Source organism: Eptesicus fuscus, chromosome 9, assembly GCF_027574615.1.
Source record: "Eptesicus fuscus isolate TK198812 chromosome 9, DD_ASM_mEF_20220401, whole genome shotgun sequence".
Taxonomy (NCBI): Eukaryota; Metazoa; Chordata; class Mammalia; order Chiroptera; family Vespertilionidae; genus Eptesicus; species Eptesicus fuscus.
This window is the reverse complement of record NC_072481.1, coordinates 43,293,961-43,318,290: the sequence shown is the minus strand read 5'-3', so window position 1 is coordinate 43,318,290 and position 24,330 is coordinate 43,293,961. Positions and strand designations below refer to the sequence as shown.

General features: G+C 40.8%; 1 protein-coding gene across 1 annotated transcript in view; it reads right to left on the bottom strand.

Annotated features, from left to right (window-relative positions):
- PATJ (PATJ crumbs cell polarity complex component) overlaps nt 1-24,330 on the bottom strand; it is a 316,022-nt gene that overhangs the window by 48,554 nt on the left and 243,138 nt on the right. The window contains exon 34 of the mRNA XM_028142315.2: nt 21,768-21,901. Within this exon, the coding sequence (XP_027998116.2) occupies nt 21,768-21,901 (134 nt within the window). The remainder of the gene's footprint in view (nt 1-21,767; nt 21,902-24,330) is intronic.

Below are 24,330 nucleotides of genomic sequence, written 5' to 3'. Positions count from 1 at the left end.
GCCGATGGGAGAAGAAAAGAGCTTTTGAGAGGAGACTAGAAACAGAGATCTGTGGGTTCCATGAGAAGTGAGGATTGGAGCCGTGCACTGCCTGGTGCCCTCCCATTCCCTGCTTCCCAATCCCCCAGAACACACACAAGGTTCAAGAACCCACAGGCAATGGTCAAGGGGGGGGTCAGGCTTGAGGTATAATGATCCATCTTGAAAGAAGTCCTGTGTCCCAAGCACGGGGGCTGAGAAGCAGCACGACCTCCGGTACTTCTAGTCTTGAAGAGATCATGCAGGCTTGGGTACCTATGGGCTTGATGATTACCAGGGTGGACTGAAGACAATGTCCGCAGGGGCCTATCCATGTCTGGGAGCTTTTGAAGAAACAGGAACCCTGAGAGTTCATGAGCTGCCAAAATGACTGAGGTTGAATTATGCTTTAGCTCAGAAGTATGTAGCCTCAGAATTAGAATTATACTGACATTAAGTAAATAAAGAAATAAAATATTTCTTGCAAAAATATAATAAATAAGACAGGAAAAAATTCCAACCAAATCTACTCCTTAAAAAAAGAAGGTTCCTACACAAATTCTTTTTTTTTTTAATCCTCACTCAAGGATATTTTTTTCCATTGATTTATAGAGAAAGAGAGTGGAAGGGAGGGAGGAACAGGAGAGAGAGAGAGAGAGAGAGAAAAAAACATTGACTTGAGAGAGACACATCAACTGGTTGCCTCCCACACATGCCCCCACTGGGGCTGGGGAACTGCAACAGAGGTATGTGCCCTTGACTGGGAATCGAACCCCAGACCTTTTGGATCTAACCACTAAGCAAAACTGGCCAGGCCTATACAAATTCTTGAATAGTGAAGCAGCAAAATAAAATAAGAGGTCTATAACCATATGACCCATCTGGATTCCAAATATCTTCAAAATATTAAATAATTTCATTTTATCGCCACACAGTTCTGAAAACATTCTTTATGATAGCAATGAGAGAAACAGTCACCAAAAGCCAGGAACGGTTCCTTGATCCAGACAATTTACATTTCAGATTCTGTACCGTAATGGATTTAGACCATTCTTTGTTGTAAATGACTTATGAAATTTCCAGGCCCAGGGAGCATTTACACTGCCAAGAATTTGTTCCTCTGAACTGTTCCAGGGAAATGGTTTTGAAGAAACTTGCTGGGTCAGTGGCTTGAGGTGATCCCAATAACACTGCTAAGATGACACCAAGAGCCATTTTATGAAGGTAATTCGGGGAGAAACTCACGCAAGCTCCCGGTAATGCCCTATGTTACGCCAGTTTTCAGTTTGGTGGTCAAACACCCACCATCACTGGATGGGGAGAATCAGACTGAACTCATACTACACATGGCTTTTACAGAGCTTAATTTTCAGCATAAATCCCTTTGATCTTGGAACATTACAAAAGTCAAATGGGAAATTTCCCTTCATTCATACTCAAAAGGAAGGAAAAGACCCCATAAAGTTTTTATTCCATAAAAGTAGCCTGAATTCTTATATACTTTCTGGGTGCTCAATGAACTATTATACATAAAATAAATATACTGTTAATAGACTCAAATAAATGCTGAACTCAATGCCAATGATCTGTTTTTGGGCCATGAGTCTTTCTATATGAAAAACTCCCCATTATTTCTTTCCTTTTGTTTGACTACTCTCAGAATTCTCTTAAAGTTATCAGGGAAAATACAAGAGAACATGAGACTCTGACTATTGATAGAAAAAGTCTGCATTTCTTACCACGTGCCCTTGTGTGCTTCTGGACAGTTGCATTAACTGGGGGTGACAGAGGTAAGAGGGGACTAAGAGTTAAATTGGAAAGGGGGGTGGTGAATTGAAAAGAAAAACAGATTTTATTTATTCTTCAAAACTTATATAGTTTGTAGGGTAGGACAGAAGAGTAAAAAAGATACTAGATTGGGATATATAAAGCATCTATTTGACAAGGCTACATCAAAATTGTACATCTGGCACCATACACAGTTATTACAATATCATTGACTATATTCCCTCTGCTGTATTTTACATCCCCGTGACTATTCTGTAACTACCAATCTGTATTTCTCAGTCCCTTCACCTCTTTTACCCAGTCCCCTAACCCCACTCCCCTCTGGCAATGATCAGCTGTTTCTGTTCCCGTGAGTCTGTTTCTGTTTTGTTCGTTTGTTTATGTTGTTCTTTTTTTTTTTTAAATATATTTTATTGATTTTTTACAGAGAGAAAGGGAGAGGGATAGAGAGTTAGAAACATCGATGAGAGAGATACATCAACCAGCTGCCTCCTGCACATCCCCCACTGGGGACGTGCCCGCAACCAATGTACATGCCCTTGACCGGAATCGAACCTGGGACCTTTCAGTCCGCAGACCGACGCTCTATCCACTGAGCCAAACCGGTTTCGGCTGTTTATGTTGTTCTTTAGATTTCACATATAAGTGGTATCATATGGTATTTGTCTTTCTCTGACTGACTTAATTCACTTAGCATAATATCAGGGCCCACTGAATATAAATGGTAATTGAAAGTATTTAAGAAATTTTACTTCTTGCTTTTGAAAAATTGTGATTAGGTGAAATAATGGGTCATCAGTGAAAGACTGACTTTCATTGTGTTAAATACAAAATTTGGAATTGATGATACACATCTTCTTATCTCTTCGTATTTCTTCCTAAATTTTAATGCTCTGAAGCTTTCCCACAAAACTGCTTGTTGGTACAACTCTGAGCGCCCTTTCCCCCACTCTCATCCCTTCCTATCTCTGTGCATTTAAATAACATTCATCCACCCTAGAAAACTTCAGTGACTCTGTCTACCCACACCAATGACTTCAAAAACTCATCCATTCTAGTAGCAGTCTAATAATCATTTGCCTGGGGGAGGGTTGCTGACTTGTGGTTTTAGAGACAAATGATTATGAGGTAGGCCTCTTGAGTCAGACTTCTCAAATCCGGGCCTTGATCCTTCTGGCCATGGGCCTTGGAAAGACTGTTAACCTCTCCAGGCCTTAGCATCCTCATTTTCATGTGGTTTTAACAATACTACCTACACACAGTGCCAGCACATTGCCAGGAAGCAATAACATCTCATTTATTTAACAATATGTATCAAAGATGCTACACACTTCCCATTTGTAGCCATTTACTCCACATAACAACTAAGCAACCTCAGTATTGTTAGTCTCATTTACAATTGGGGAAACAGAGGCTCAGAAGGGTTTAGACTTGACCAAGTCTTTACAGCTTCCAAGTAGGAGAGATTAAATTGAACTTGGGACTGTTTAATGCCAAAGCCCGTGTTCCTACCACTATAGCAAGATTCTCATCTGTTTTGAATATATCATTTTGCACTTGTATAAAAGCTTACTTGGGATTTTCCATATGGCATCAATTCTGTTGAAATATTGTCTCCTCAACTCAATAGCAAAAGCCTTGAGGGCATGAGCTGATCATTTTATAGAGAGTGAACAGAAAGACGACTTGTAGAAGTGAAAATTGAAGCCTTTGGCTTAATGAGGTGGGGTGATGATCTGTGGATCTCTCTTGCCAGTGTTGGCACATGACTAGGGGTTTGACACAAAGCACAATGGGTAGGCCCTCTCCCCACCCCAACATAGAATCTCTCTCTTTCTCTTCATTCCATCGTTCTCCTCCCTCCCTCCCTCCCTCCCTCCCTCCCTCCCTCCCTCCCTCCCTCCCTCCTTTCCTTCTTTCCTCCTGTCCATCTTTTTGGTCTGTGCACCCATAGTATTCATTGAATGATTTTTTTTTCTGCAGGAGCAGTTATAAAACATTAAATACAAGTGATAAAATTATCCTACATAATAAATGCCCAGTGACTGAATGGCGGAACGACCAGAACGACTGGTCGACCAGTTGCTATGATGTGCACTGACCACCAGGGGGCAGATGCTCAATGCAGGAGCTGCCCCCTGGTGGTCAGTGCGCTCCCACAGTGGGAGTGCTGCTCAAAGGTGCAGGTCCACAACAGCTCAGCTGACTGGCACTCCCACAGTGGGCCAATCTCCGCAGGCCATGCCCCCCACCAGTGCACTAATCCCGTGCACCAGGCTTCCGGTGTTTAAAATAAAAAGTTGTGCCGAAACCGGTTTGGCTCAGTGGATAGAGCGTCGGCCTGCGGACTGAAGGGTCACAGGTTCGATTCTGGTCAAGGGCATGTACCTTAGTTGCGGGCACATACCCAGTGGGGGGTGTGCAGGAGGCAGCTGATCGATGTTTCTCTCTCATCAATGTTTCTAACTCTATTCCTCTCCCTTCCTCTCTGTAAAAAATCAATAAAATATTAAAAAAAAAAAAAAAAAAGCCCTAGCCGGTTTGGCTCAGTGAGTAGAGCATCGGCCTGTGGACTGAAGGGTCCTGAGTTTGATTCCGGCCAAGGGCACATGCCTGGGTTGCGGGCTCGATCCCCAGTGTAGGGTGGGCAGGAGGCAGCCAATCAATGATTCTCTCTCATCATTGATGTTTCTATCTATCTCTGCCTCTCCCTTCCTCTCTGAAATCAATAAAAAAAATATATTAAAAAAAAAAAAAAGTTGTCCAGTCCAAGAAAACATATTTCTCCTAATTAGTGATACATAGATTTGAGACTCATAGATGGCCAACTATACCCAAAACTAATTTCCTCTTGGTAGTTGTGTGACTTTGACTGGGCCAATAGTAATTTAAGTAAAATGGTCTGTTTACTTACTGCCTGAGACAACACTAACAATTTCCCTCTGAACACTCTACATTACTCATTTGACTTGCCAATTCTAGACACAGGGAAGAATTTGATCAGTGAGTTGGAGAATCTTTCAAATATTTGGTTTTCCCTAATTAGAAGGATCAGGAAGGATTTTAGAGATGTAGGAAAAGTTGTCTGCTTACAAACTTCTCCCTCATCAGCTGATGTCAAAACAGATTTAACTGAGAAAAATTATTTTTTTCCACCAGTATGGATACCATTAAAGAAATAGACACCCAGAAAGAAGCTGGAAAACAAATTCATCATATTGTTTAAAGGATTGCTGTTTTAATGTATCTATTCCCAAGAGAGTAAGTTCTTATTTATTTTTAAATATAGATAATACATGTACATGGTACTAGATTCAAAACAGTATACACTGAAAAGTTTCTCTCCAGCATCCATCCCTCAGCCACCCAATTTCCCTAACTAGAAACAAACCTATTAAAAGTTCCTTTTGTATTTTTACAGAGACATTCTATATATCTGTATGTGGAAAGTACAAAGGGCACCAAATGCTTGAGGATCATGCTCTTTTTTATCTGCTGTCTCCTAGGCTTGAGCCAGCCAAGTAACATCTATCTATTCTACAAGGCTTGTTTCTGACTCTCTCCCCCAGTGAAGTTGATCAACCCTTTCCGTGGGTCACTGCTATATCTCTTAGTATTATTGAACCTATCACAATGTCACAATGGCTTGTTCATGGATCTAGGTTCTGTATCACATCCCATCCTCAGTGGAACCCTTCTGAACAGGGGCTGCTTCCAACCGACTCCTCTTTGCATCCTGTGCCAAGCCCAGAGTAGGCACTCAATAAATGTTTGCTAAATGATTATCAAAAATTTGGTTGGAGATTGAAGAAGGTATCAAAATGACCTAGAAAGAGGAGGGTTGGTATGTCATAATCTTTTTAAAAGATATGTTTTTATTGATTGTTAGAGAGAGAAGAAGGAAGAGAGAGAGAGGAACATTGATGAGAGAGAAACATCCATTGGCTGTCTCCTGCATGCCCCCTACTGGGGATCAAGCCTGCAACCTGGGCATGTACCCTGGCAGGGAATTGAACCAGCAACCTCTTGGTGTGTGGGTCCATGCTCAACCACTGAGCAGCACCAGCCAGGATGTCATAATCTTAATCTAATCCAACCAAGCTTCTGATGGTAATATACAACAAACACACCAATCACACATGGATATTAAAGCCACCTGAATTTCCAGAGGATTTACTGTAGCTCACAGTGCAATTTAAAGGAGCCAACTATGAGGGACTTAATTATCACTGAGCCCCACAAAAATGGTAAACTCCTCCAGGGGGATTTAAACTCTGACTTGCTAGAAAAGAATTTCACACCATGCAGTAATGTATCCTTAGGCAGAGTCAAAGTCATCAGACACTTCGGCCTATCAATCACCGTTTCCTTTATTGTTCAAGCTGCCAACAAGTAGATAAAGTAACTCATAAACACACCAATCATGCAGCAAAAGGCAATTTTATTGTTGTCACAATAGGCCCATAACCTTTAAAGAAGCCATGTGTTAGAAAAATTAAATAAGGGTCTCCTGTTGGCTGAAGGATATCAGTGAGCATCCTGTGTAGGTGAACTATTTCCACAGAATGAAACTTTATAGTTTACACTTCTAGATATTCAGTGGATTGTTTTAACAAGCATCTTAGGAGAAAATTTTGATAGAGAATTATATGGTAGACGGCATTATAAAGGATTATGTATATGTGGCTTAATTTTACTGCTTCTAGGACTGTTTTTACTTAATTTGGATTACTCTGAATTGAACAATCTTTGCCATATTCATAAAAGCTTTTGCCCTCATTCCCCACAAAATAATCCTAGGGGACATTTTAACTATGGAAAGGTTTCACATTAAATTTCATATTTAGGTGAAGAACATATTTACCCATGATCCAAAAGGAGTGTTATGTTTTATTTTCCTGTTTTACAGGAAAAAGCCCTCCTAACAAGAAAGACCCATGAGGGCCAAAAGAAGTATTAAAATATTATAAATAAATTGGGTATTTTTTTTTCCCCTCTGGAAGAAATCATAGTTCACATCTGCGGCTTTAGAGGAGTAATGTAACTTTAATTATTTATTTATTTATTTTTAAAATATAATTTTATTGATTTCAGAGAGAGGAAGAGAGATATAGAAACATCAATGATGAGAGAGAATCATTGATTGGCTGCCTCCTACACACCCTCTACTGGGGATCAAGCCCACAACCTGGGCATGTGCCCTGATCAGGAATTGAACTGTGACCTTCTGGTTCATGGGTCAACTCTCAACCACACAATAATGCTACTTTTAAACATCATTTAATGGAGTTCCCCTCTATGGCTATCAGTGTTCAGAAATAGTACAGACACATGTTATACACAGTCGACTACCTTCTTAGCAGCGAGGCTAAGCTGATGAGGGATGATAAATAGTGGGGTAGTAAAATTTTAGTCCAATGCTGTGCAAACCAAAATTATATTCAACTCTATGCTGAAAAAATTCATGTAGCTGTATTAAGTTATTGATTTGTGATGGCTACTGTAGTAGAGAGGTGTTTTTTTTTAAAAAAAGTGTTGAGTTAAAACTCTTAAAGTATATCTCACTTTGAGCAAAGTGAATAGGCTCTAAACTGTATTTATATAAATAAAGAGATGAGAGTCTTAGAACCTTATTATTTTTTGTCCCAAATCCTTGTGACCAAATTCTTTAAAAACCAAACTTCCTTATTATATTTCAACTAGAGGCCTGGTGCACAATATTCGTGCACAACATTCGTGTCCCTCAGCCTGGCCTGCACCCTCTCGCAGTCTGGGACCCCTTGGGGGATGTTCACCTGCTGGCTTAGGCCTGCTCCTTAAGCCTGCAGGTGGACATCCCCTGAGGGGTCCATAGCACTGCTGCAGAGGTGGGAGAGGCTCCTGCCACCGCCACTGCGCTCGCCAGCCTTGAGCCCAGCTTCTGGCTGAGTGGTGCTCCCCTGTGGGAGCGCACTGACCACCAGGGGGCAGCTCCTGTGTTGAGTGTCTGCCCCCTGGTGGTCAGTGTGCGTCATAGTGACTGGTTGTTTTGCTGTTTGGTCGATTTGCATATTAGGGTCTTATTATATAGGATCAGAATGTAATTTGAGAAAAAGAAAGAAAAAGGGAAGTAAAGTGTGGAAGCAGGACCCAAGGACTAGGGATGTGAGGAGTTAAATTTTCTGACAGCTCTGCAGGTAACCAACTTTGCAAGTGGTTCTGCATGAACCACTTTGTTGATGATGCTTAATATAAACAGTAAAACACAGAGTTGAATTATGTGACTTCTAAAGTCATTCCAGCTCTAAAATTTTAGACCACTATGGACTCATACCTTGTGCAAAGTGAAGTAGAGAAAGCCATTGAGATATTTAGGCCCTGCATAGGAATAAGACTTCCTTCTAAATGGCAAACCAGAAGAATCCCAACTCTCATAAGCTAAGAGGGTTCAGTAAGATATGGGGCTGAGTCAGACTTTGTATTAGTTATCTTTTGCTGCAAAACTTACTGGCTTAAATAAAAAACAAACTGTTTGTTCTTAATTCTTCTTCTAGAAAATTAATCCTCACCCGAGGATATTTTTCCATTGATTTTTAGAAAGAGTGGGAGAGGGAAAGACAGAGAGAAATATCGATGTGAGAGAAACACATCGACTGGTTGCTTTCTGCACATGCCCCATAGGTAGGGCTCAGGCCGGGGAGGAGCCTGCAACTGAGGTACATGCCCTTGACCAGAATCGAACCTGGGACCTTTCAGTCCACAGGTCCACACTCTATCAACTGAGCCAAACTGGCTAGGGCTGTTCATAATTCTGTCGGTGGAAAATTTGGGCTGGGCTGAGGTGGGCAGCTCTTCTGCTCCATGTGGTGTCATTTGGACTCTATCATGAGTGTGCAGTCAGGTTGGCTGGGCCTTAGGTGGGATATGCTCTCTCTATCGTGTCATCCGCCAGGAAGCCAGTCCAAGCTTGTTTGCAAGGTGGCAGTATTTCAGGACAAGAGCTAAGTTCCAGGCCAAGGCACGAAATTCACACAATGCCACTTTCACTACTATTGGCCAAAACAAGTCAATGCACCAGCTCAATTTCAATGAATCAGGAAAGAGCATCATAGAATTTGTGGTCCATTTTAATCTATTACAGACTCTATCAGGTCAGCTAGATGAATTTTCCAGCCTGTAAACAATGGAAGGCAGCAATGTATGATGGGAAGAGTCCTGGTTATAGCCACATAAACCCATGTTCAGACTTTAGCTCTGCCACTTATAGCTTTGTGATACTTCTATTAAGTTATTTAACTTCTCCAAACCAATGTTCCTTTCTCTGTAAAGTGGAACAAATAAATCCTATCTTGCAGGGTTTGAGGATGAAATGAGACTACATATATAATGTCAAGCAAAGTGTCAGGCAAATAGATGTTGAATAATTGCTAATGAGGGGTCCAAATACCAATATATCTAAGGTTTAAGGGGCATATTTGGTACATAAAGGAATACATATGTGTCAGAGTGGTCAAAATTCATGATTCTAAAGAAGAATATACCAGCCGTGGTCCATATTTTAATTTTGAATTTTCCTATTATCATGGTGAACCCAGAATATAACTAATTGCTACTTTTCAAGAGAGATTATGTGACAAGGATATTTTAGGTTATTCTTTCTCAAGTTATGACCGCTCAGGGCTAAGTCCAAGGGACCATTTGAATGCTCCAAAATCTATGCCAGACTACAAGAATCCTGTTTCTGGATATATATTTTTTTTCTGATTTAAGTTAAGTACAGTCTTCATTGTTTGTGGTTTCTGTATTTGTAAATTCACCTACACTCTTAAATGAATGCTCTTGGTACTTTTGTGGTCATTCGTGGACATGTCACAGAGTGGTGACAATTTTGAGTAGCTAGATTCACTCGTTCCCAGCTAAGGTAGAACAAGGTGACATTCGGCTTCTTGTTTCAGTGCTCACACTGTAAGCATCCTCCTGTGGTCTTTCTAGTGCCAGTTGCTTTACATTTTTGTTTGTGATTTAATTGTTTAAAATGGCCCTGACAACAGGGCTAAAGTGGGGCCTGATGTTCCTAAGGGCAAGAAGACTGTGATGTGCTTTATGGAGAAATACATGTGTTAGCTGACCTCCTCTGGCCATGAGTTCAATGGCAGTGATCAACAATATATCTTAAGTAAGACATCTTTAAACAGAAACACCCATAATACAACTGAAAATGGTGTGACCAGAGGCTCAGAGGAATCTAATTCTGTATTTCCTTAGAAGCAGTGGGTGAGTATTCACCAATTCAGAGTTTGCTGCTACTTTATAGAACATAATTGCGGTGAATACTGAGAATTGGCTGTACTTCCTACTGGAGCTTTTCTTTGGTGATACTTCAGTACAACAAAACTTAGGAGCCTAATATGCAAGGGGATAAAGGTAGAAATGCAGACAAATGCATAATAGAGATGGCAGGACTCATGTCAACAATAGCAGTTCCCCATTGTCCTCGCTACAGTAGGCAGCGCGCTATTAACCCAAGGATGAGAATTAGTTTTTTTCTCTTTTTCTTTTTTTTTTTTTTTATGGACAAGAAGCTTTAAGTATCAGAGCTAACATTACAAAGATGAAAATAATTCCAAGGGGGAGAAGTGGGACGAGAGGGAGTGATGGAAAGAGGAAGGCAGAAGGAGGGAGGGAGGAAGGAATGAAGAGAAGGGGGAGAGGGAGAGAAGGGGGGAAAGAGATTGAATTATAAGGATGCGACACAGAGAAGAGTACAGGACAAACTTGGAACATTCCACAATTGTAATACCTGGCCTCCTAGCTCCCTTTCCAAGCCCAACTTATACAACAGCTTTTCTCTCTCTCTCTCTCTCTCTTAAGCCCCAAGGGCCCCTCCTTTGCTGGAAACTTGTGTTCTGAGCCCATTTCTTCTTCGGCTCACTTCTCCCACCTCTGGGGCTTTCTAAATAAACTTTCTCTTATAATCTGAGTCTTGGTTCTGAATTCTTCTCTCAGCCAGAACTCAAGAACTGAGGTTGCTGAACCAAGACTAACACCTGGTGCCCCTTTCCCTGCTAATAAAAGGAATCCACTTATTCCAAATCTGAGACGTTCCAAGTTTATATTTGTCTAGACAACGTGAGGCCCTTTTGTGAGTACTGCCATCGGTATTTTTGCATATGAATTGCTCCTATGAAATAGGCTTTGCCAGTTATTTAAGCGTTTTTAAAAAAGTGAAGACAGTTGTTTTACTTTTAAAATTTCATCTCATATTTTAATAAGAAAACATATTTCACATCAAGCACCATTATTCAAGTGTCTGAACATCTCTATTTGTGAAAAAGTCAAGCACACTTTAGTGTTGGTTGGTTTTATGGGTCTTCATAAGCAAAAGTTTTTCTGAATGGCTGGTGGCTCTGCTCTGCCTGCTCCCAAAGCCAGGAACATCTGAAGCCGAGCCCAGGGTGAGCTCTGGGTGCAGAAGCACAGAAAGGCACGAGGCAGATCAGGGTGGGACCCTGTGGGCACATCAGGTTGGGCAGGGCCACGGGCCACAGCCATGGTGCCATACAGGAGAGGGAGAGAAGGGGGGAAAGAGATTGAATTATAAGGATGCGACACAGAGAAGAGTACAGGACAAACTTGGAACATTCCGCAATTGTAATACCTGGCCTCCTCGCTCCCTTTCCAAGCCCAACTTATACAACAGCTTTTTTTTTTTCTCTCTCTCTCAAGCCCCAAGGGCCCCTCCTTTGCTGGAACTTGTGTTCTGAGCCCATTTCTTCTTCGGCTCACTTCTCCCACCTCTGGGGCTTTCTAAATAAACTTTCTCTTATAATCTGAGTCTTGGTTCTGAATTCTTCTCTCAGCCAGAACTCAAGAACTGAGGTTGCTGAACCCCCTGAAGGGGCTGTAGCTATACAGTGGAAGTCAGTAAGAGTCAAAGAAACTTATCTATCAGACTCTAACTAACAAATTAGGGTTCACCACACAGATGCTCAGTCTCTCACCTGCTCCACCCTTGGGGAAGCTTGCTGCTGCTTTTCGGAAGGAAGAGCGCTAGGGCAGTCCCCATATACACTGGAAAAGGGGCCTGCTCCCAGGTTCGATTCCAGTCCAGGGCACATACCTCAGTTGCAGGCTCTATCTCTGGGCCCTGGTCGAGGTTTGTGAGGGAGGTAACCAATCGATGTGTCTCTCTCACATTGATGTTTCTCTCTGTCTCTCCCCCTCCTTTCCACTCTCTCTAAAAAATCAATAGAAAAATATTCTTGGGTGAGGAGTAACATAAAAACAAAAACAAACAACAGAAAACCTGAAGGGGCTGTAGCTATACAATGGAAGTCAGTAAGAGTCAAAGAAACTTATCTATCAGACTCTAACTAATAAATTAGGGTTCACCACACAGATGCTCTACGACTCACAGAACATAGTCAAGTCTTCACTTAACCCTTTGCACTCGCTTGCTTTTTTCTTGATTCCTTTATTCTAATGCTAACGGTGTCGAGTCACACTCGACATCCGAGTGCAAAAGGTTAATTCCATAAAACTATGTCACAATAGGAACAAAAAGATAGTCTGTATGTCCTAATCTCAATATACTCATCTGTTCTATATGTGCTTGGGGGTATGAAAATATGCACCTACCAAACCTTCAAAGAAAAAGAAAATGGATCACAATGCTCAGTACCTACTAGTTTGCAATACTGAAATATCCTCAGGAAATAAACTAGAGGCAACATAAATAAGCATTAAGCCAGCAAGAGATATAGTGGCTTGTTTGACAAAAAAATAAGAATTAAATGATCAGTTACACAAGAAGCAATGACACCATTCTGTGTGTGTGTGTTTTGTTTTAAAGCAATGGACTGTGTAAGCTATCCTGAAACTCCAACGCAAGATTGCAAACTCTTACACACTATTTACAGATAACTAAAATGTGAAGTGAAAATCACAGCAATAAAACAGCTACTATAAGAATTGTTTAAAAAAAAGAGAATTGTTGTGAATATATAAAGAACGTTACCCATTTTCAGACTCTGAAAAGCTTCCTCAGTCAAGCTTACAAAAACCTGTTTTATATTTACTTAAAATGGAGTTCCCTTGCCAAGTCTGATTTAACAAAAAATTGAGACTCATCAATATGAATATAATTTTTCATACTGAAATATAGATTTATTTTAAGGAAATGGAACAATATTTGCCTTACAGTTTATAAGTCCCTATAGTTCCATCTGGTCCTTATTTATCTAAATTTTACTCAGCTTGCATAATATTTTTGCTTACAGTCATATTCTTTAAGATCAGAAATGTCCAAATCTGGAAATTCAGAGGTATTATTCGTTAACATTCTTTCAGTGTGATTCATAGACTTTTTGCAAACTTCACTTTGATTTTAAAATAAAACTAAGGTAATAAGATGTTTTGTGTAAAAATATATGACTTAAGCAATAACGATAAAAGGAGCCTGGCTTTGGGAGATTACAAGCCAAAGCAAACCACACTCCTTATGAAATAGACTGTGCAAAGTTCATTTGAAGGGGAATAGCAAAATAAAACACTTAATCAAATGTAAAATAGCTTTCTATTCTGCTTACTTTAAAAAACTATCTAGTGGTTTCAATTGATGCAGTCCTACATTTACATGGTCAAGAGCATATACAATAGTGAAGGGTTAAATGAGAACCTGACATATGGGTATGGCTAAAGGACAGATACTGTATTCTTCACTTCAATTTCTAGGTAGATGAACTTTGACATATAGTATTGAAATGGGAAAGTCCATCTTCCTTGATGCCTCCTGCTAATGTACCTGCCCTACAGAACTTCTGTTTAATAAGAATGAGTTACAATAGTACTAAATCAGGTGATGAAAAAAATACAGGTTTGAAACTTGGAGAGAAATGACAATATGTTGCATCTGACATCCCATGCCTTTTTGATATTAAGAATATCGAAATGTTAAAATCTATCCTGGGAATCCATTGGCCTAATTTATAATGGGATGGTACCAAGACTATGAAAAGAACAGAAATACCCTAATCTAATTGTTTTCCTCTTGCAAAGAGACAAGCTTATCTCCAGACCCATAAGAACAATAAAAGTATAACAACCAGGGCTTATTTTTAAAAAATATATATTTTTTTTATTGATTTCAGAGAGGAAGGGAGAGAGAGAGAGAGAGAGAGAGAGAGAGAGAGAGAGAGAGGTAAATACATCAATGATGAGAGAGAATCATTGATCAGCTGCCTTCTGCAGGCCCCCTAATGGGGATCGAGCCCGCAACCCGGGCATGTTCCCTTGACGGGAATCCAAGCTAGGACCCTTCAGTCCGCAGGCCAACGCTCTATCCACTGAGACAAACCAGCTAGGGTTAGGGCTTATATTTTTAAACCCACCTTTCTAAAAGTAATAACAATCACTAGCATCCATAACACAAAACAAAACAAAAACAATGATTATGCCTTATTCTCTAGTAAAACAAAAAACAAAAAACAAGGCTTTGCAGTTTAAAGGAATTTGTGAGACGGGGATAAAAGAGAGAATGAATTTCCTTATACTATCATTTTGAAAAAAGTTATAAATGTAAATGTTCCTTCCTGATTAAAAAACAAAACCTAACAATAATAATATCCTTTCAGAGTGGCTGCCTGCCTTTGTCAAAATATTTCTCAAGATGGGGCACTCACTGTCCCCGGCACCTGTGGTCAGCTAACCTTCAGAAAGTCCTTCCTTCTAGTCACGTGAGATTTGTTTTCCAATGAGCCTCCTTGGGAGCACCTGAATTGATCAAGGTAGCCTTGGTGTGCATTGTCCCTTTGGTCTTCCTTCTTCCAGTCTGTTCTATTGTTTCTCAAATGCTGTGATTTCAACAACGTTCTTGTTAACCGCAGAATCACGCCCAGAAATGAGTAGGGTACTCTAGCTACAGTTAAAATTGATCAGAGAAGCACTCCCTACAGAGCTAATAGCATATGCAAAAGCCTGGCATTAGGTGGGAGCAAAACCCATAAAAGGAACTGAATACGGCCAGCATAGCTGGAATTCAGAGTGGTGCAATGAGGCTGGACAGAGAGTCATGTTTTTAAGTGTATCAGGCACTATGTGGGGTACTAAAGATGCAAAATAAAACAAAACAGGCCTGTTCTTAAGGCGCAGGGTCTGGTGGGGGAGATGGATAACTCCCTTTTACAGAAGACTGATGACACATATTATAGCGCTAGAAAAGGGACACAAATAGTGTGGCTTTGGATCAGACTGTCTGAGGAAACCCCAACTAGACCAAATGCTAGTATTATGTCACCAGAGAAATGACCTAACTAAATTTGTGCCTCAGTTTCCTCATCTGTAAAATGGGAACATTGCTTTCCCAAAGGGATAAACCTTTCTTATTGGGTTGCTGTAAGAATAAAATGCTGTGAGAATTATTAATAGTTTCTGAGTCACTTGATAAAACTTTCATGTTAAAAAAAACAAATATCTAATGATCAGAAACAAAGTCTTATTTCTCACAGTACAAGAAACATACCAAAGACACAGATGAAGGGAGCTAAGAATCTACTTTAATATGGCTGAATAATAATAATAATAATAATAATAACAACAACAACGACAATAACAATAACTAATAACTCTGTATAGATAAGCACTGGGAAAAGTCCTTTATATTATTTTTTCTTTATATTCTTTAATTAATCCACATATCAACCTTAAGAGGTATATTTTGTCACCTTCACTATTTTATGAAGGAAGAAGCAGACTTAGAAGAGTTAAATTGCTTGTCCAAGGGCCCCCAGTTAAAGACCTGGGATCCTGAGGCCACAGGGCCAGCATCAGTACTCTGCTGTGCTGCCTGAGAGGGCTGATAGAACACACTGTCTGCAGTTCGGGACCTTCGGAAATGGTACCCAGAGAAAGGGAACGGACAGAGTGAGGATCCCGAAGAAACTTTCTTCGTTCCTTCTCCACCTCACTGTTCAGTCCCAAGAACAGTTCAAGTCTGCTAAAACTCTAAGATAAAAGATTAATTTTTTTAAGTTTTTTCTTCTCTTCTCTAGAATTCCCAAGGAGAAAAAAAAAACACCTTCTAATCAGCAAGCAAACGTGTCTGAGAAGAGGGCATTGAGGGCTTTAGGGAGAGGTTTGAGGAAATGGCGAAATCATTGTAAGAGGTACGAGTCCTTGGTCTTTGGCAGAATATGCCAAGTCCTCTGAGCTGCAAGATTTCATGCAAATTACCATTCCAAGACCAAAGAGAGGGAGGGAGGGAAGACAGGGTGGGAAGGATGGGTGGATAGTTGGGCGGAAGGAAATAAAAAATATGAATTGATATACTATCTCTTTTATGCAACACGTCGATCTGGTTTCCTGGCTGTGTCTCCCCCTCAAACTCACAAGTTGAAATCCATGTGATAGATAGTATTAGGAGGAAGGGTTTTTGGAAGGGGATTAGGTCACGAGGCAAAGCCCTCATGAGTGGGATCTGTGCCTTAAAAAAGAGGCCCCACAGAGCTCCCTTGATCCTTTCACCAGGAGAGGATATGAGAAAAGCCTGTAACCCAGGGACCCTCAATCAACCATGCTGGCACCCTGATCTTGGACTTCAGCCTCCAGATCTGTGAGAAATAAATTTCTGTTGTTTATAAGCCACCCAGTCTGTGGTATTTTGTTATAGCAGCCCAAATGGACTAAGACACTGGCTTACGAGACACATATAAAAACTAGCCTACATTAATTAAATCTATAAAGTGCGTACTAAGCTCTACTTTTTTCTACTTTCCAGAGGAAGTCCCTGTTTTAATAGTCCCTATTATGATTTTTCATTGGTTGATTCCCTATATTATACCAGAAACATTAAAGCAGTAGAATCAACTTGAATGAATGTGTGAGCTCTTTGAAGACAGGGTTTTTCACTCAATTTTGTATGCTTAGCACTGAGCAAAGGGCAGCCTTTGAGCAAACATATGCAACCTATCACAGAAGAGCCATATTCACCAAAAGCAGACCTGGGAGCACATCAGAAGATTAAAACAACAGAGGCGGGGTTTGTCGTGGAGGACTGGGTCCAGGTGTGCTCATAAACCCTCCCGGAGGCTCACCCTCATCATTACCTTGGTATTTTAAAAGGTCTATTTAGATGACCTTCTGCAAATGCATTGGGATGCTAAATGAGATCTCCCTCTGTGATCTCGGAAACCATCTGTCTCGGCTCCAGAGACACTATTTATAGCAGATAGGACTGATGTGGTGTCAAGATCAAGTCCCAGAGGCTTAATTCCACTCAAGACAGCAAAAATATCTGTTGGACAAACAACAAAGAGGGAATAGAAACCCTAATTGGGAAGGTTGGAGCAGATGCTTGAGAAGGGTCACGGGCACGCAAAACGTGCTCATTCCCGGCACCGGAGCTGAAGCAAGGATGTGCCACATAATCAAACGCGCAAGGGCAAGTGCACAGGCACTTTTGAGAGTGAGTGTCAACACTGTCCACCGTTTCCTTTCCTACGGTCTCATCTTGCTCTGCTAACGTCCTGCTGGCTGGATGCCCTCCCAGGATCTGACTGGATCATGTGACCTGGAGTGTTGATTAAGCTGCAGGTTCCATGCTAAAATTTGGAGGGGGAAAAAGAAAGGTCTTCCTTGAGATAAACAATGGTTTTATTTGTTAGTGCATTTTCTACCCCGTGCTGTTCAGCCTCACCAAAATGACATGCCTAGATCTTACAGTGAGCCTAACTTACAGATTTGCTGAGGTACCCGAGGTTAGGAAGTAAAAGCTATGTCCCATTTCTCATTTTTAAGTGGCGCTTATCCTCCCAGGGACAATGGGATTTACAGTCTCAAAAGGCAGGGCTATACTGTATATTATGGACCTCAAGATACTCTGAAGGAAATTTTTGGCGGCCTCGTGATGGCAAGAGAAGTGGAGCATAGTATTTAACCAACAGCCTCACACCCAGGATGCAGGAGGAGAAGGGCAGCAGCAGAAGCCCGCAGCCTGGCAGCCAGTAGCACAAACGTGTGCAATATTAAAGACCCAGGGACAGCGTGGGCACATCTTATTTAGGTTTTCTAACCCGCCCACACCAGGCAAAGTAGTATTAATAACAATAAAAGCAAAAAATATATACACTGAGTGGCCAGTTTATTATGACCACCTGACGTTTGTAGGCAAATTAGCCGTATACTGCATCGAATGGGATATGGAAGGTGAAGACCTGATTGAACACCTTTGCTGTCTGCAGTTACCAAGATAAAACGTCTCCAATTCGCACAGGAACACAAGGATTGGACAGTCAAGCATTGGAAAAAAAGTCATGTGGTCCGATGAATCACATTTCCAGTTGCATCATGCAGATGTCAGAGTGAGAATTTCGCGGAAACAGCATGAAAGCATGCACCCCATATGCATGAGTACAACCCTTCAAGCTGGTGGGGGCAGTGTTATGGTTTGGGGCATGTTTTCCTGGCATGATTTGGGCCCTTTAATTCGTGTGGAACAACGTCTGACTAGCATAACATATCTAAGTATCGTTGCTGATCAAGTTCATCCTAACATGTTGATGGCGTATCCCAGTGGAGATGGCTTCTTCCAACAAGACAATGCGCCATGCCACGGTGCTCGTATTATGCAGGAGTTGTTTCAAGTACATGAGGGAGACTTTACCTTGCTTAGGTGGCCCCCACAATCACCAGTTCTCAATCCAATTGCACATTTGTGGGACGAAGTTAAGAGAGCCATCAGGCAGCTGGTTCCACAACCATCAAATCTCACAGAACTGGACGGTGCTATTCATCAGGCATGGTGTCAGATTCCTTGCATCACCTTTCAACATCTCGTGGAGTCAATGCCAAGAAGAATCGCCGAAGTATTGAAGGCAAAAGGTGGCCCAACGAAGTACTGATGGGGTGGTCATAATAACCTGGCCACTCAGTGTATATCAGCTAACAAACTCATTCAGCTAGGTCAGACGTGTTGACTCAAGTCTTCCAATTTCCAACGGGAAACCTAGTTCTGCCTTATTTTAAGCAGTATAAAGAGACTTATATTTGCAATAAATAAAAAGGTTCCTTTTTGCTTATGAAAGAATACACTACACTATTTTCCACATTTGATTCTTTCAAATGTAGCTTTATTGATACAAATGTAATGATTAAACATTCAGAAACATCTCTTTAGGAAAATGAGAAAACAGGCCCTGGAAGGAAGATACATCCAATGTTCAGGATCAACCAGTAGTTTCTGAATACCACCTCAATGGCCTTGGTAATACATACACATACTTTTCTACTGTTTATAAAGTCTCTGATCCTCACCACAACCCAGTGGGTGAGGATTATTAAGCATGGAAACTGAGGCTGGGAGAAGGTACACGTCAAGTGCAATTGCTTACTATGTGCAAGGCACCTGGCTAAGCACCATATACTGGTCATCTTATTGATCCTCCTAGCCACTCTGTAAGAGATTACAGATTCCCCATTAATAGATCATGGATCAGGAAATGAACTCTGAGAGGTTAAGGAACCTGTCCCAGCTGATTAATGGTAGAGAGGAAATATGACTGAGAGCTCATAGAGAAATGAACAGTCAACCATCAGCTCGGAGATCAGCAGAGGAGAGGCCATAGAAGCTGAAGAAGCTGGGCAAGACATCCTATAGAAGGTAAAGAATCTTGGTGAGGGTAGTGGGGAGGGAAGAGGGCAGAAAGAGAGCAATTTGAGGGGAGGGGAGCAGGTCTGAGAGGCTGGATTGCATAGGCAGGTTTGGGGAATGGGGTCTGCTCTGGTGCTATGTTGATGGTGTGTTACTTCCTGTCCATATTAGGAGCTGGCTGAAGGGTTGGCCAAAACTTTTCTATGAACAGCTCAAAGACCAGATCCCATATAATTAGGAGGCCTTATTAAAAAATACAATGAAAAAATATAGCCTAGATCAAGTCACTTAAAGGGAAATTTAAGGAAGAGTTTACTTCTTTCCTTAATAACAGAAACTGAATAGAGAGCATTCCAAGCCAAACAATGAGAAATGTAGAAAAGTTCGGCAGCCTTAAGAAAGCAAAGACCCATGAAAGGGCTGGGAGCTAAAACTGGCTGTTGAGCTAGTTAAATTAGCTGTTTCTACTTCCATCCATGCTGACAGAAAAGCATCGCAGTATATACAGAAAGCCACATGCAGCAGTTCCTGCCTGCAGAGGCAAATGGAGATCATTCAGGAAATAAGTTATCCTCAACTCTGGAGAAAAGCTTTTAGCAAGCTTTCATCAAATGGAAGAAGATGAAATCCTATATAATAAAAGCCTAATATGCAAACAGACTGAATGGCAGAATGACCAGTCACTATGATGTGCACTGACCACCAGGGGGCAGACAGTCAACACAGGAGCTGTCCCCAGCCCGCAGGCCCCAGGCTAGCCAAGGCAGGTGCCAATTCCCCCCCCCCCCATCACTCCACAGATTGGCCCTAATCACCGACCAGGCCTAGGGACCCTACCTGTGCACGGATTTTGTGCACTGGGCCTCTAGTCTTTTAACAAACAAACACCGGCCTCTAAGCACATCAGGTGCTTCACTAGTGGTATGGAACAGAACATCGGGATTCTTTAGGTCGGGCTTGATAGCAGGAGAGAGAAGGACCATGACCAGGAAACATGGGCAAGGCATTAAGACCCAGGTTTCTGTAGCATATACTGTGTTTGGCTTGCCTAGTACTTCAGGGGGCTAATAGCTGTTACAGAAAAACAGAATAGGACCTTCTCACCCCTTGATAGTACTAATACAGAAACATTTTATTCCTGCCAAAAATGGAAAAAATCATGTGATTAACCATATTATAGCTATTTTATCTGTAAATCTGGCTTATACAATTTATTCCTTACTAAATAAAATAGGTAACAGAAATATCAAAATATTCATTTAAAAAACATATACATTAATAAGAGTGATTGTCTCTAAGGAGAGGCCCTGGTTGGAACTGGGGGTGGGGTAGAGGGCAAGCCTAGGGCAAAAGTTCAGGAGGGATATTTATTTTTCACTTCATATCCTTTTGTGTCAATTTAACTTTGTGAATACATTACTTATTCAAATATACATGCATTGACTAATCACATTTTGAGGAAATAAAAACCCATGATGTTTTACATTTTAATGGCACTATTGATTAGTGACAATCAAAAGGTACTAAATAATCAAAGATGTATCACCCAAGCAAAAACTAACATTCTAGACCTTTTAAAAAAAATTATGAGTAGATGAGACCATGGTGAGAATGAAGCAAAGCTAAATTGCTGGGCTAGAATTGATGTATACTTTTATCTAGCATTCCATTAAATAATAATGATGATGATAATAGCAACAGTTCATACCTATATTTACACTTTGTATATCCAGGCACCATCCTAAAAATTGTTATAATAGTCCTAAATGCTACTATGATGTAGTTGATTTAATAAGCATTTATAAAAATACTAGAGGCCCAATGCACAAAGATTCATGCAAGAATGGGCCTTTCTTGCCCTGGCTGTCAGCACCGCCTTTGCTCCAGCCAGGAGCCGCCTTTCCCCCTTCCCACGCTGCCCAGAGGCCTGGAGCAGCTGGGGTGGTGTGGAATGCCTGCATCGTCACCATGGCAATGATGCAAGCGTCCTGCCTTGCCCCTGGCTGCTCGGTGCCTGTGTATGCAAATTAACATGCCATATTTGTTGGATTAATTTGCATACTCACTCCTGATTGGCTGGTGGGTGTCACGAAGGTACAGTCAATTAGCATGTTACTCTTTTATTAGGTAGATTCAGCATCTTAGATGAAGAAAATCCTGACTATTAAACAATAAGAAACATTTGAAAGCTGCCCAGAATATGGATACATATCCTTTTACAATTATATATTTTCCTGATACCATAAAAAACAAACTCTTCCATAAAGTGACACATGGCCACGATGAGGCTCAAGAGAAGCTTTGTGACAGTGGCTACATTTCACATGTAGAAACTTACCAAGGGTGTGTCTCTTCCTCCCACAATGCTGAGGCCAAGCCCTGAATGCCCCTTGGATATTTCTATAATCATCTCCTGGCCAGGGACAATGGGACACGTGGCAGGATCCACTGACAGAGGAGCCTGGAAACCACCTGGAGAAGGAGTGAAAATGGAGTAACTGGCAGGCAGAAGGTGAAGCTCTGCTCGCACACTTGTAGAGGACACACTTTGCATGTGCTTATCATTTCACTCTTTTTCTGCCAAGCACCACAGAGGAAAAGGCTGGGTCATTCCTACCCATTCACACAGAGAGGAAACATGACATTCCTATGACACTTTTGAGATGAAAGCAATAACTAACCCCCTTCCCAAATCATCCATGTTAGCTTGAAAATTTTCAATCTTAAAATACACCATAAACTATGAAGTAACTAAAAAAAAACAAAACAAAACAACAAAAAAAAACCAAACCCAATTACCTAAAAATGACCCCAAATGTATACATAGTAAAAAAAAAAAGTGTTATGTAAACACAACTCAAGAATTAATTGCTGACTCAATAAATGAAAAGCTTGCTAAAAGTATGTATTATTGCTCTTTTATAAAGATTTACTTTTTGGAACCATTGTTTTAGACTTTTTTTTCCCTAAAAAACTAGGAGAAAAAAATTTATTGGCTAAGAAAAGATTTTTTAATATACGTTTTTATTGATTTCAGAGAGGAAGGGAGAGGGAGAGAGAGAAACATCAATAATAAGAGAGAACCATTGATTGGCTGCCTCCTGTAAGCCCTCTAGTGGGGATTGAGTCTGCAACCCAGGCAGGTGCCCTGACCAGGAATTGAACCGTGATCTTCTGGTTCATAGGTCAATGCTCAACCACTGAGCCACACCAGCCAGGCAGAAAAGATTTTTAATACCCATTTATCTAGCATAAATTCCACATATCTTCATTTTCCAGATGACTAAAGCTAACCCAATGAAAAATCAAAACAGTCAAAATGTTATTTTCAAGAGAGTCTTATACAAATAATAGTCCTCAGAGATGTCTCTTTTTTTTATAACTAAGTTTGGTCATCATGAGTATTGATTCTTACGTATGATGTAATTTAGTAAGGGGCTGATAATAGAGGGCCTCATCTGCTGGCCACCTGCAGCTAAAATGCACTGGGGCCATGCTGAGATCCACAAAGCTCAGTAAATTATGTGGAAGCAAGGGCGTGTGGACTGACTACATATGGCCTGAGGGCCAAGAATGACTTTTACATTTTTAGAAAGTTGAAAAAAAAGAAAAGAAAAAGAGTATTTCAAGACACCTGAAATTATACAAAATTCAAATTTCAACACCCACAAATAAAGCTGCATTGGAACATAGCCCTGCTCCTTCATTTACATCTAGTCTGCGGCTGCTATCACACCACAATGGCACAGTGGAGTGGCTGCAACAGAGACCAGATGGCCCGCAAGCCTTCAAAATTTACTATCTGGCTCTTTACAGAAGAAGTTGGCTAATCCCTGGTATAAAACAAAAGGGGACAGGCTCTAGGGAAGACTGTGGGGCTTCTGCTCTGACTAAGCAATAATCATGGTCTTTGTGGCAAAAGGGCACAAGTTTGAATTTGAGCTCCCAAGAGGGAAACTAGTAGGTGGGTGCAACTGACACTCACTCCTCATCAGAGAAATGCTGTAACCACCACCTAATAGGCTGTTAGAGGAATGAAATGTGTGTGAGGCACCCTGCCCAGGGTCTGGCAGATTGTAGCATTCATATATCTGCTGTTCCTGACCACATGGAATTTATTAATCTAATGGTCTCTTGGTGAAGAGTGAGAAATTTAGGGACACAACCTCAGTAACAATAATAAAAAAAGAAGCTATATTAGAAGTAGAATGTTATAAACCTGATTTGTCGCTTGATGTTTTTGCAGCATGTGTATTTCATACTTCGTATCTCCTTTACTAACAATAAAAACAATGTACATCCATTTCATGGGTGCTTTAAAAAGTTTATACTCCTTTGTAAATGACTAGTTTAGCCTCTTGAGTGAGAAGAGAGTGAACACATAGTCAGAGATGCTGGCGATGGCACTTCCTTCCCTCCTCCACTTTTGCCTGACACCAGCCAGTCCTGACTCAGTCTTGGTATTTATTTCTCTCATAGGATCCAGCCCAGAGCCTCATGCATACCAAGTCCCCAATAAAGGCTGGATAAGTAGGTGACTGACTGAATACATTTCCACAGATTAAATTGTAGGATGATTAATGTCTGCTATTGAGGCATAAATATGTGATATATATGATCAAAACTCAATTGGTCTCCATTGCAGTCAGCAAACTTTTCCAGTAAAAGGCCAGGTAGTAAATATTTTGGGCTTTATAGGGCATATGGTCTCCGTTGCAACCACTCAACTTTATCCTTAGAGTGTGAAAACAGCCTGAGACAATATGTAAACAAATGAGTGTTCAATAAAACTTTATTTATAGACACTGAAATGTGAATTTCACATCACTGTCATTAAATATTCTTTTGATTTTTCCAACTCTTAAAAAATATAAAAACCATTTGTAGCTTGCAGACCATAT